Source organism: Mus caroli, unplaced genomic scaffold (assembly GCF_978045245.1).
Source record: "Mus caroli unplaced genomic scaffold, Mus_caroli_1 scaffold_13, whole genome shotgun sequence".
NCBI lineage: Eukaryota > Metazoa > Chordata > Mammalia > Rodentia > Muridae > Mus > Mus caroli.
The window spans coordinates 110952339-110966236 of NW_028227268.1; the positions used below are offsets into that span (position 1 = coordinate 110952339).

Genomic DNA, 13898 nt, shown 5'->3' on the forward strand with positions numbered 1-13898 from the left:
AGGATCATTGTGCTTTGTGCAGCTGGAGTCCTCATGACACCCTGGTTGGAGGAGAGATGAGGATGGAAAGGAAAGTGACCTTGGGTCTTTCCATTCCAGAATTCATGAATCAGTCATATTCTTTCATTTTCTTTTCTGGTTCTGGAAGGCTAGTATGTGCCCTGGAAACTTATCTTGAACATTAATCATTACCTGGGAAGTATAAACACAAACATCTTCACCATGTGTCTGCGAGAAAAGTCCTGTGACCAACTGGCATCAGCCCACTTTTGAAGACCCAGACTCACATGATCTGCAGCACCTGTCTCTGCACAGGTTGACCTTGATACTTCACTTCACTGATGGTCTGTAGCTTCTCTTGAGACTGATGCTAAGCAAGGCCTTATCTACCTCCTAGCTTTCCCACAGTGTACTTGGAATATTCTACAGGGGTTTGACCCTCACAAGAAGAAACCTGACTTTTGCAAATGAGGCATGTGAGGAACAAGTTGAGAAAATAAAGATAATACCTCCAGAGGAGTAAGTATCTCAGAGCTGCCTGTATTTGAGATCTGTTCTCTTGGGTTACTTTTTAATCTGGAAGTGTGGGAAACAACTACTTCTGAAGCTTAGCATGCTGATATTGGCATGCCCTCCATGAGAACTCTGTTTTAATGAGTGAGACAAAGGAAAACATTGGATTAGAAGTTGAGTATAATGGGCTGTGACATTTCTTGAACTGAGACTTTAGTGTGGATTTTAATTTTTTTTAATTAGGTATTTATTTCATTTACATTTCCAATGCTATCCCAAAAGTCTCCCCCACGCTCCCCAACCCACTCCCCCACCTACCCACTCCCACTTCTTGGCCCTGGAGTTCCCCTGTACTGAGGCAGATAAAGTTTGCATGACCAATGGGCCTCTCTTTCCACTGATGGCCCACTAGGCCATCTTCTGATACATATGCAGCTAGAGACAGGAGCTCTGGAGGGTACTGGGTAGTCATATTGTTGTTCCACCTATAGGGTTGCAGATCCCTTTAGCTCCTTGCTTACTTTCTCTAGCTCCTCCATTGGGGGCCCTGTGATCCATCCAATAGATGACTGTGAGCATCCACTTCTGTCTTTGCTAGGCCCCTGCATAGTCTCAAAAGAGACAGCTATATCAGGGTCCTTTCAGCAAAATCTTGCTAGTGTATGCAATGGTGTCAGCGTTTGAAGGCTGATTATGGGAATGATCCCCGGATATGGCAGTCTCTAGATGGTCCATCCTTTTGTCTCAGCTCCAAACTGTGTCTCTGTAATTCCTTCCATGGGTGTTTTGTTCCCAATTCTAAGAAGGGGCAAAGTGTCCACACTTTGGTCTTCATTCTTCTTGAGTTTCATGTGTTTAGCAAATTGTATCTTATATCTTAGGTATTCTAAGTTTCTGGGCTAACATCCACTTATCAGTGAGCACATATTGTGTGAGTTCTTTTGTGATTGCGTTACCTAACTCAAGATGATGCCTTCCAGGTGCATCCATTTGCCTAGGAATTTCATAAATTCATTCTTTTTAATAGCTGAGCAGTACTCCATTGTGTAAATGTACCACATTTTCTGTATCCATTCCTCGGTTGAGGGGCATCTGAGTTCTTTCCAGCTTCTGGCTATTATAAATAAGGCTGCTAGGAACATAGTGGAGCATGTGTCCTTATTACCACTTGGAACATCTTCTGGATATATGCCCAGGAGAGGTATTGCGGGATGCTCTGGTAGTACTATGTCCAATTTTCTGAGGAACCGCCAGACTGATTTCCAGAGTGGTTGTACAAGCTTGCAATCCCACCAACAATGGAGGAGTGTTCCTCTTTCTCCACATCCTCGCCAGCATTTGCTGTCACCTGAATTTTTAATCTTAGCCATTCTGACTGGTGTGAGATGGAATCTCAGGGTTGTTTTGATTTGCATTTCCCTGATGATTAAGGATGTTGAACATTTTTTTCAGGTGCTTCTCAGCCATTCTGTATTCCTCAGGTGAGAATTCTTTGTTTAACACTGAGCCCCATTTTTAATGGGGTCATTTGATTTTCTGGAGTCCACCTTCTTGAGTTCTTTATATTTATTGGATATTAGTCCCCTATCTGATTTAGGATAGGTAAAGATCCTTTCCCAATCTGTTGGTGGCCTTTTTGTCTTATTGACGATGTCTTTTGCCTTGCAGAAGCTTTGCAATTTTATGAGGTCCCATTTGTCGATCTCGTTCTTACAGCACAAGCCATTTTTAAAAATCCCAGAAGATGTAGTTAAGACAGATAGTGTGATTTCACCAGGCAGGGATGAGATGCACACCAGGAAGCCCTTAGCTATTGAGACATACCATACCCTCCAGATATTTCAGACGTGGCATTTCTGACTTAGCCAACATAAGCTGCTTTTAAAGTAGGAAGCAAAACAAAACAAAAACAGAAACAAAAACAAAGCAAAACCAAAACAAAACAACAAACAAACAAAAACCCTTCCAGTTCTGTTTGTTGTTTGTGTGCGAATGTCTGCCAACTCCACACAGAACTTTTTGAGGGAAGGCATGCAGACATGGTAACATCTCCTTCCCCTGAGTTTTGTTTTGAGGGAGGCTGTATCCTCCATCACCACTTCTGTCATTAAGTATCTGAGATTCTTGAAGGTTTTTAAAAATATCACTTGAGAAAATGTTTGTTATTACAACCAAGGTTCTCTTGGTTTCCTTAGTCAATGAGTTCAAATATTCCCTGACTAGCATAACAAAGAGCATGCCCTTGTCTAGATTCTACTGTTTTTAAAAAATTCCAAAGCACTCATAGCTCTGAAACTTCCCCTAAGATGTTCTTTCCATACTTCACAGATCAGTGCTCCTGCAACAAGTGTGGTTTTCCAAGATTCTCCCCTTTCAGTCTATTCCTGCTGCTGCTGCCTCTGATGATACCCTCTGCTGGGGATTCCTTCCATGACTTCATGGTACTATGATGTAGCTCAGATGCTGATCTGCCCCACTCCTGTTGGAACTAGGGAAGACTGGAGCATATCCCAAAGTATGTGACAGAGTGTGAGGTTTCACATCACTTCCCCCAGCACAACCCACCCTGCCTTGAAACTAAGAGCATCAACTGTCCTTGACCTTCCTTGTTCTTCTTCACCTTCAACCCCGAGGACAAACTTCTTATAGTAGGTTCCTCAGCTTCTCATGACATTTATGTCTTGACAACCCAACTCCCTGTTTTGCCTGGCATGCCTGGTCCAGCCTGAGGCCAAAGTATACATGTTGTCTGTGAGCCCTGTTAAATATTAAATACTTGGAATGCAGAATTTCAGAAATGACTCTCTCAGTTTTCTTCTTCATGAAAATGTAGTTTTGGGTTGACAGTTTTCATTCAGGTTAGGTTCTCATAGTTTGGTACAAAACACTACTAATATTCAAGACAATAAATAAAATTCAGAAATGGAGTTCCTTTCACCAATCCTTTCATTCTTGATCAAGTTAGGCAATAGTTTGTGGCAGTGAGGCAATTGTATAAGAGGGAACACTGGTAAATCTAGTTTTGGTTTTCAGGATAACTTTAAAGTGGAGAACTAAATCATTATGGAGGACTACTTTTATATGTTGAGTACTGAGATTTGCTTTCTGCTAACGTTTAACCAGATGATTTCTCTGAGGCAAATACTTTACAGAGACAGATCACACACAGGCCCAGGTCAGAAAGTCCTCTTTAGTCAGAACTGCTTGGATGCCTTTTCTGTGCAGGCTCATATTTCCGGAAAACCCTGCAAGGAATCTTACACGCAGTTGCATAATCCTTGTGTGGGTTGAGGGTGGAGATATAATGTTATATAAGTTCACCCTGACTGCACATCAAGGCAGAGCAGCCAGGAGATGCTTCCCTCAACAAGAAGCAGAGCTCCCAGAATGATCTCATCCATAGAAAAATGGTGACAGCTGGTGGCTTAAATAAAGCTTCGTGACATGTGGCAGGAGAGCCAACCTACACATTCTCTCCATTTGCTGTTTGTCAGTGAGCACAGCACACACTTTCCGACAAATCCTAAGTGTCAGTGCTACTTCTGTGTTGAATCATCGTCTGAAGAGCTGGGTAACAGGGATACATGAGAGCAATTGTGCTTTTGGGATGGTGAAGGGCCTAGTGTGAAGGGTAAGATGCCAGGGAACAAGCCCTTGCTTTGTGCAAACAGGTGTAACTTTGTAAGGCTCCCCAATTTTGGATTTTTCTCACCTGTAAAATCTTAACAACAATAGTACCTGTATTTTGTGTTGATTTTGTTCAAAGGTCCAGCTGAGGATAGACCCCAGATGAGCACACTATCACTGAGCTATTATTCAAGCCCTTTCGGTTGCTTTAAAAAACTAAGTCATTACGATTTGCTAAGAGGTTTATCATAGTACATGGTGTATAATCATTGTATTTTGATTTTGTTTTGCTTTTTGCAGTGCTAGATGCTGAATCTCATTCACATGCTGGACCCCACAAATGTCCACAGCCAGCCCCTCTAGCCACTGCTTTTAAGTGTTAACTTTTGTTACGTATGATTCAATAAATTTGGGTGTATTTTCCATTGGGTAAATTAAGTTATTATAATTATTACTCAAGGAGAGGAAGAGACAAAAATGTGTATATCGTTGGATTGCTGGGGATGTTTCAAAGAAAACAAGGCAAAGCAGAAAGATTCAGCTCACTTTTGTGATTTTGAAATAGATAGGAAGATAGGAACTTCTCTCAGAAGCTTCAGTCAGAACATACAAAAGTAATCACACCCTACCTAATTCTGTTATGGTGCAATTAGATCTCTCTTGGTTCCTATTCTGCCCAGCTTTGTAAGTTTGAAATAGATTGGCCCAATCCCCTGTCGGTATCCCTGATTGTAAGACTCCTGTGAATTAGAGCATCTCCTGGTGTGTCTTCCTCAATTGCCAATGCTATTTTATAGACTTCATGTCTTGGACTAGCATATGAGGACAACTCAGATGCACTCAGGGAGCAATAGATTAAGCTGCAACCAACTGTTTTAAGCATTTTGAAGCAAAAGCAGGATAAAGAACAAGAGGCCAGAAACTCTAAAGGTAGACACCTTGACTTTTCCAATTTCCCTGTGCAGAGTTCTCGTGTCAAGTTACAGCTTTGGAGAAATACTACTATATATGATAAACTTCATTTAGACAATGGTTTCTTAGATATGATGCTCAAATTAAGTGACCAAAGAAGCATATATTAATTAAATCACATCAAAAGCGTGCTTCAAAGGACAAGAATGTCAAGTGAAAAGCCTGTGGATGGGAGAAAATTTTTCAAGGTACATATGGATCATAAGGGGCTTGTATGAAGAATGTATAATGAAGTCTTATATGAATGACCTAATTTAAAAATGAGTAAGAACATTTGAATTATACATCTCAAAAGAGATATATAAACAGACATTAAGCACATGATTAGGCTCAACATTATTCATCACAATATAAGGTAATATAAAAATGCCAAAAGATACCACTTTGTACATATTAAGATATCTCTAATCAATAACTGTCAGCAAGCAATGTCCAGGGTATGAAGAACTAGAATCCACATCCACTGCTGGATGGTTTGTAAACTCGTTTGTAAACTAGTGGAAAACAGCTTTGTACTTCTTCAACAGAACCCTGGAAGGAATAAGCATGGGATTACCTATTGATCTGACAATGCTTCTTAGGTATATACCCAAAGACACCCCAAAATATACATCCACACAGAATTTTTGGAATATGTAGCCATGGCAGGGGCATTCATAATGTCAAAAAGTAGAAATCCCCTCAATGTTTATCAATTGATCAACAGTTAAACTCAGTGTGGTTTGTCCATGTGATACTGTTTGAGTGTTTAAAGATCAGGTAACAACACACATGCTATAGTGTAAATAAACTTTGATGATATTATCGATATTATCCTAAGGAAAAGAATCCAGAGATGAAAGACTGTGTTGTGTAGTTCTATTGTACAGAATAGGTGAATTCATAAGGTAGATTAATGGCCCCAATAAGGAATGTCAGTAGATACAGGGTTAATTTGGGGGTGACTACAATGTACTGAGATTAGATGGTGATGGTTGTTTTACATGTCAGTGTACATACAAACCCTACTAAACTGAACTTTTTATTTCTTTGTATGTGTGTGTGTGTGTGTGTGTATGTGTGAGTGTGTGTGTGTGTATGTATGTGTGTGTGTATGTATGTGTGAGTGTGTGTGTGTGTATGTATGTGTAAGTATGTGTGTGTGTATGTATGTATGTGTGAGTGTGTGTGTGTGTGTATGTATGTGTGAGTGTGTGTGTGTGTGTGTATGTGTGAGTGTGTGTGTGTATGTGTGAGTGTGTGTGTGTGTGTATGTATGTGTGAGTGTGTGTGTGTGTGTGTATGTATGTGTATGTGTGTGTGTGTGTATGTGTGTGTGTGTGTGTGTGTGTGTGTGTATGTATGTGTGAGTGTGTGTGTGCATCTGGAGGCCAGAGGTCAACTTTGTATGTCATCCCGTAGTTGTCCTCCACTATATTTTCGTGAGAAAAGACCTTTCATTTGGCCTGGAACTGGCTGGCTGGCAAGCTTCAGGGATTTGTTTCTATTCTCTAGCACTGGGATTCTAAGTATGTCTATGCTGGCATTTTTCCTCCTCTTCCTCCTCCTCTTCTTCTTCTTTTGCCTAGATCCTAAATATCAAGCCCAGGTTTTCATGTTTGCTGAGCTGCCTCCCTCACCAGTCTAGATTCATTAAAAAGGTTTGCTTTCGTAGAAAAGGAACTATATTTTTAATAAAAGAAGAGCAATCTGTACAAACATTTGACCCATCATCATTAAATAATGATATCATGTAAAATATTTCTATTTCAACAACCTGATTCTGCTCTGTTTAATATATGACTCAGCCCCAGAGGATTTTGTGGTGGAAGCCTTGTCCCTAAGGTAAAAGTGTTGACATACTGGGATCTTTAAAAGTTGATTAGCCCATGGATTACTGTTCTTAGAAGGGATTCATGTAGTTCTTTTAGACCCAGGTTTATCTTAGCTAGAGCACGTTATTGTAAAAGAGTAAGTCTGGTCCCTCCCTTCATTCATTCCTCTCCTCAGTCTCTCTGCTCCTTTGTAATGTAACAGCATCCAACATGTTGTGACATGGCCAGGAGATGCTCTTCGTATTAGGCAACATAATCCTGAAATTTTAGCCTCCAAAGCTGTGAGATAAGCAAACCTCTGGGTTTTTTTTTTTAATACATTACCAAGTATCAACTAATGTTATGAAGCAAACAAAACAGGCTAAGACAGGCTGTGCTAGCTGGCCCATAAGTTGCTGTAACAGAATGCATGACAGAACAGAATGTAAGAGAAGGAGGATTTCTTCTGCTCATGGTCTGAGGTATGTCATTTCTTTTTGGTGGAGAGGCCATGGTGGAACAGCACAAATCCCACCATAGCGACTAAAAAATAGAGATAGAGAATGTCTACTCTTAGCTTGTTTCTCCTTTCTGAAAATTTATTTCATTTAGAGAGACAGAGAACTCAAAGTAGATTCTCCATTCTTAACTAACTACCCTTCTCTAGAAAAGTCCACATAGACACACCCAGAGATGCCATGACCCAACCTCAGCATGGAGAGGGGTTCTGAGAGAAGGGGTGTCTGGGAGTGGTGAAAAGAAATGACTAGAAGTAAAATTGTGGATCCAAGTTGAAGACTTGTGTTCTGCTTGATACAGCTTTTCCAGTCTGCTTCTCTCTATGCTTTGTTTTCTCTCTGGAGATTTCTCTGTCCATGTTCTGCTTGCTTGCTATTCTAAGAGATCTCATTGTCCAGGTCTTGCTAGCTTGTAAGTGTGTGCACTCCTGTGTGTGTGTGTGTGTGTGTGTGTGTGTGTGTGCCTGTGTCTGTCTCTCTGCTCTCCAAGCAGTTCTCTTTAATCCTAAAAATTTCTCTGGATAGCTCATCTCTTGCAGAACTTGGGTCCTGTCTCTTATTTTGCATATGAAACCAGTCATTTACTCCAGGTTTCCTTTAAATTATCTTGTGAATCGGCATCAGGGTCCCTTGACCCCAGTTCTTTGATTCTTAAGAGAGAGCAAGCATACATTTCTTTTTTAAAGGTGCGAAAGAATTCAGTGATCTGTCTGCTTTTGTTAAACACAATTGGTAAGGTAGTTGGTTGGGACCCTGCCCTGAAATTATCATTTCTACCACACTCGGAAAGTAACCTTGCTCTGTCCTAGGCTGACCTTGAACTCAGGAATCTGCCTGCCTTTGTATCTTTCTGACAAGCTAGCTCATAATGTACATGCTTTTGTTCCTTCAGATTCATGAAGCCCCTCATAATTCATATTGCATCTTTATATTTTGCATAGTTAAGAAATTATATACTTTTAAAGTCATATATTTAGAACTCTTACCCATAGCCCTAAGGGCTGTCCTAAAGGTCCTAGCATTTACCATTTTACAGACATAGCATATCTCAACTCCTGGTCTTGTACTGTTTCTAATTCTCATTGAGTCATTAATGTTAACAGGGAGGACATTCCTTGGAGGAAAGTGAAAATATGTACATTATTATACAAACAAACCTTATTCCCACAGCAGTCATTGACACTCATGGAGTCTTACCCCAGGGCCCTGTCCTTAGGGCAGGGACTATGTCACTCTGTCCCACCAGAATCCTGTCAAGTTTGGTGGTGTTTCCTCTTAATCCAATCAAGTTGACAATCAAAGTTAACCGTTGAAGATACCAACCTAAAGAGAAAGTGATTCAATCCTTGCCTTGAAGCAAGGCAAGAAGTTGAGAATGGAACAGCAAAGTGGATGGCAAGACACAAGGTCACCCAGGCTTCCCTCAGAAGACCTTGGGCCTAAATATAATGTCTTTTTGTTGTAGCCTCCAGCTGGATTCCACAAGCTGCACTGAGATGCCAAGCAGTTTCAACTGCAAGACTTACACTTTGCCCAGGAAAGTGATTTCTAAGACTTCAAGTACCCAAGCAAGATGGCTGGAGAAGAGTTTGGATCTGAAGTTACTTCTTTAGCTTCATTCACATACAGAGAACCGCATCCCTGCTCTGGAGCAATGTTTACTGCCAATAACCTTCTGGCCACTGTCCAGCTCTGCCTGAATGCCAGAGCAAAATGGCCCGGGTGTGGCTTATGTTTATGTTATAGAAGTTCAAAGAGAACTCTGGTCACACATTTTTGAAGGGAACAATATACCTAAAGAAAATGCCTATCTAATGTGTGCAATTAGAGTTAAGATGGTTGATTACTTAATGAGTGCCAGGTGCCACCTTAGGCACTCGATATGTCATATCTTATTTAATCTTTACCTAGACGTGTAAAGTAGATGTTCTTTATTCTTTCTCCTGGGAGCTGACTTATTATTATTAACAACCTGCTTATCTGTAGTGGTGGGTCAACTCTTAAAACAATTATAATTTTTTTTGTTGGTTTTTCGAGACAGGGTTCCTCTGTATAGCCCTGTTTATATATATATACAATATATGTATATATTGGTTTTTTTCAAGACAGGGTTTCTCTGTGTAGCCCTGGCTGTCCTGGAACTCACTCTGTAGACCAGGCTGGCCTCGAACTCAGAAATCTGCCTGCCTCTGCCTCCCAAGTGCTGGGATTAAAGGTGTGCGCCACCACACCGGGCAACAATTATAATTTTTAATGGTTTGTTTTCTATATCTATGCTAGTCTCTTCAGACTGCCATAACAAACATACCTTGGAATGGGCAGCTTGAAAAATGGAAATTCATTTTTAGAGCCGTTGAGGCTGAAGCAGACAAGACTGATATGCTGTCAGGCTTGGGTTATGGTGAGAGGCTGCTCCCTGGGTTGTACACAGCCACCCTCTCACTGAGTACTCACACGGCCTTTCTTGTGCATATTCAGAGCATACTGACATTTCTCCTCTTCTTACAGGACTTCTACCATGTGAGATTAGAGATTCAACAATATGTCCTTGCTTCATCTTACATCCCCAGAACTTCTCTCCAAATACTGTAGACTATAGATCAGGACTTATTTATTATTTTTTTTAAAGAGCCACAAATTCAGTCTGTACAATAAACAACCACTTTGGAGTCACAATTTACATCAATCATGTATTTATTTATTTATTTATTTTTCTAGCAATTTACATGTGTTTTAATCACAGTCGTTTGGCCAGAAGACTAGTTAGTGCTATGTCAAGGCGGGTAGCCAGCCTCACTTGTGTGAGTAAGGGCCCATGGTATGCTTTATGTTTTTATTTTTAAAAGATTCCTAAAGTCATGTGAGGCTAAGACCCCACAAAACCTGAATTTGTTCAGACGGATCTCACATTTCACAGAAGGAAATGAATGTTTAAAGAAAAGGAATTTGCTGCGGCCAACATTACCTGTCAGTACAAGATCAATCCAGAAGCTACTGTGTGTGACCTTCAGTCCTTGCGCCAACAAATTTTGCATCCCTGAGAGCCCATTAGGAACAAAAGCTCTCTGGTGCGCCACTGACTGGATCAGAATGTGCATCCTTTGAACATTCAAATTCAGGAAGCACTGACTTAGACAGACCACCTCTCCCCCTCACTATGTGCCCTTCATATGACTGTGGGCCTTCCTGGGCACCCTGTATCTGGTCTAGGTTTATTCTAGTAGATATAGGATGTCCAGGAAGGCCCAGGGTCATATCAAGGGCACATAGTGATGGGGAGAGGTAGCCTGATGAACCTAACATCATCAGTCCAAGAAGACTAATCAAATAATGCAAACTGATAAATACATCCCCAACCCCTCAGCACTTAAAATATTTTAATATTTAATAATGGGTCTAGTTCTACCTGTTACTGGCCTTCATGTATATCTGTGGAATACATGCTTTTGGAAACAAGAGTGCATAGATGGATCTGTTGGCACACTTTACACTAGGATAGCTGGCTTGGGAATGCCAGGGCTGACCTATTTACACTGCAAGCAGAGGCCTTGGGTGCTTAGACCCTCCTGCTGGTATGAAGCCTAATCTTGCCTTTTGCTTCACTGTGATAACTCTTCTCAGTTTGTGCCACCCACTCCATTTCCCTTTTGGGTTTCTCAGACTGTGGTGTTTAGTGGCTTCTGTAGACTTGGAGGTTGTCCAGGCCCAGCACTGCCAGGGCCTTTTTCCTAGGACAGAAATCAGAAGCTCAGCCTGGAGGTGGACAATGACGTCCTCTCATGATTTTCCTGTGGTATTCTATCTCTGACAACCAACTATCTGCCATGCTCATGACTTCTGGCTTCTCTGTAGCCACTGTTACTTCTCACTGGAGTCCAGACCCCTAGTTCCTGGCCTAACCACCTCTCCCAGGTTACCCTTTCCCACAGTAGTGTCCAGAGCATGAAGAGATCTTTCAGATTCCAGGAAAGACCTTCCGATAGCCATACCCAGAGCTGGGGAGAGGCCTAGAAACTCAATTTCCCTTTATGTAGTGAGCCCTAATTCACCCTCATTCACTGTCCTAAAGGCTAAGAGTAATGAAAAACACCAGACAAGGCTCACTCTACACTGAGTCACATTTTCAGGGAAGAGACTCATGCCAAACACATAAAGGTAAACATATTCAATATGACATGTATATTTACATGTATTTATACCACTTGCATGTGTAATTAATACACTCAAGTTTATATAAATATAAAATGTAAATGCATGTAAGCATTTTGATTATAAACAGACATATAAAGCACACACACACACACACACACACACACATACACACACACACACACACAGAAGATAAAGTGATATGCTTCCATGAGGAATAATATCAAGACAATCGGCAAGAGTATCAAACAAAATTCAAGACAGTGGACAAGAAGCAGATGGGAGTTGAGAGTGGGGATGTCCTTTGCTACAAAGAGGTCAGAAAAGAGATCCCTGAGGAGCAGGTATCTGAGCAGAACCTGCAGGATACACATTACAGATCCCAGAGGCCCTCGGGTGGGAAAATGCTCTGAGTATTGTGTTCAAAAGGAAGCCAGGCTCTGCTGTAGGTATGAAGTGGTTCACCTGCTTTGAGTGGGCACTGTGGCTGGAGCAAAGAAGGCTGCTACAGGACTTGTATTTTGTACACTGGTCTCCCCTCTTTCCTTAAACAGAAAGTTGGGGTTCAGAGGAAGAAAAGCTTAGGCAAGCTTCTGGATACAGAGTTCAGTCACAGAATTTTGCATCTTACTGGCATTTTATTCCAATCCTGAGAACCTAGTACAACTGCTGTATTTGAAGGGTGGAACTTCATAGCAATCAGGTTCTTTTCCTGTTCCCCTAAGGTCAATTAGCAGGCTGGAGAAGGGAAGCTCAGTGGTTCTGGATCCTCAGGTTGACTTGCAGTGAGGCCTCAGCACCTGCTGCCTCTGCTGGTATTTTTGCTCACCACTCAACATGGGAATCACAGGGCTGGGGCCACAGTAGCGTTCATTACTATCCAGCCAATTAGGCTGGCAAGCAGAAGCATGCATCCAAACAGGTGCAGTTCGTTGGCACTGGAGGTCCACACTCCAGCCTCACTGCTTTCTGATTTCTCAGAAAGGTGTGCCCCTTACCCCAAGCTGCATCCCTCTCCAGTTTCCTAGGCTGCACACCAAGGAGCTCATTTTGGACCACTCTCCCCTCCCCTTACAGTAGATCTCTGGCTCTAACAAAGGTTCTTTTAGGTTCTGGGGCAGAAACTGAGGTGCTAGACCATCTATTTTTCTCTCTTCCTTCAAGTCGGTTCTAGCAGCCTAGTTGGCCCGCCTCGCCCCGCGCAGCCACAGGTGGCCAGGTATTTGCCCGCCTAGTTCCTCCAGCCGGCTGGGCAGGCGACTCGGTGCCCACCGCGGGGCGCGCGCCCCGCCCAGGTGTGCTCCGGCGGGCAGCGGGGGCGCGCGGAGAGGCGGGCGCTGGGGAGCGGCGCGCGGGCACGGGGCGGCGCCGCGGTGGGCGCGGCTGAGCCAGTTTGGCGGGGGGCGGCGCACCTTGCTCCCGCGCCCGGGGTAGCCGCGTCGGTCTCTCTCCGCACGCCCCCGCACGCCCGGACGCCCCAGGTCGCTTCCGTCCTCTCGGCACGGCCGCTGTCCTCGCTAGCCCCGCGTGGGAGGACGATGGGTCAGCGCGGAAAAAGTGAATGAGGACGGCGGCGCCGCAGCCAGCGCCCCAGTCGGCCGGCAGAGCAACCCGCTGGCTCCATGGACGCGCCGCGTGCACTGGCGGCCAAGCCCCCCACAGGGTAAGCGGGCCCACGAGGGCGGGCGTGGTTCTTCCCGAGGTGTTATGGACTTGGGGCGCCTGGGTCGTTGCTCCAGTAACCGTGGCAGGCCTTGCTCGGGAACACTTTCTGCGAGAGGTGCTGCTGTGAAAGCCCTTGTGTATGTTTGTGTATGTGTGTGTTGGGGGGTGGGTGGGTGGAGGGAGTGCTATCCCTCCGTGCAGAACCCCAGCTCTGAGCTACCTCCAGCCCCTTGCAATAGTGGCAATCATGGGCCGAGGGGGACAAGGAAAATCCAGGCCTGAAACTCCAGCTGAGTCTGTCTGGTCCCATGCACAGGTTCCTCCAGCCACTCCTCGCAGGCCCTGTGGCCCGCTGCTCCCTACCTCAATGACAAGAGGGTACTTGGTCTGTTGGGACCCATGTAGTCAGGAGATCTGGGGAGGTGTGTGGGAAAGGGACTTCGTGAACACTCTTCTGCCCAAGCCTTTGTGCTGGGATCTCCCTTGTGTCTGAAGAGGTGAGGACCTTCTTCATCGGACCTGTAAAGCAGAGCTGTCAATCCTGTCTTCAGGATCCTCTAGTGCCTCAACCCTTTTAGTTTCTTTTTGCTGTCTCCACACCTGGCGGACAGAGATTCCCTGTCACATTGAGGATTTTACTTGCCCAAGAGAAACTTGCCTA

The 13898-nt window shown here is 43.5% G+C and overlaps 1 protein-coding gene and 1 pseudogene across 7 annotated transcripts in view; both read left to right on the forward strand.

Moving 5' to 3' along the window:
• Positions 1 to 13137, forward strand: part of LOC147001592 (uncharacterized) — a 98222-nt pseudogene extending 85085 nt beyond the window's left edge.
• Cobl (cordon-bleu WH2 repeat protein) overlaps positions 12930 to 13898 on the forward strand; it is a 229565-nt gene continuing 228596 nt past the window's right edge. For 6 of the 7 annotated variants that reach the window (XM_029483412.2, XM_085829103.1, XM_021176724.3 and 3 more), the window contains exon 1: positions 12931 to 13235. In XM_029483412.2, the coding sequence (XP_029339272.1) occupies positions 13195 to 13235 (41 nt within the window). In that variant the 5' untranslated portion in view covers positions 12931 to 13194. Of the gene's footprint in view, positions 13236 to 13898 lie in introns of all 7 variants that reach the window. The other variant, XM_029483414.2, reaches the window with a different exon arrangement.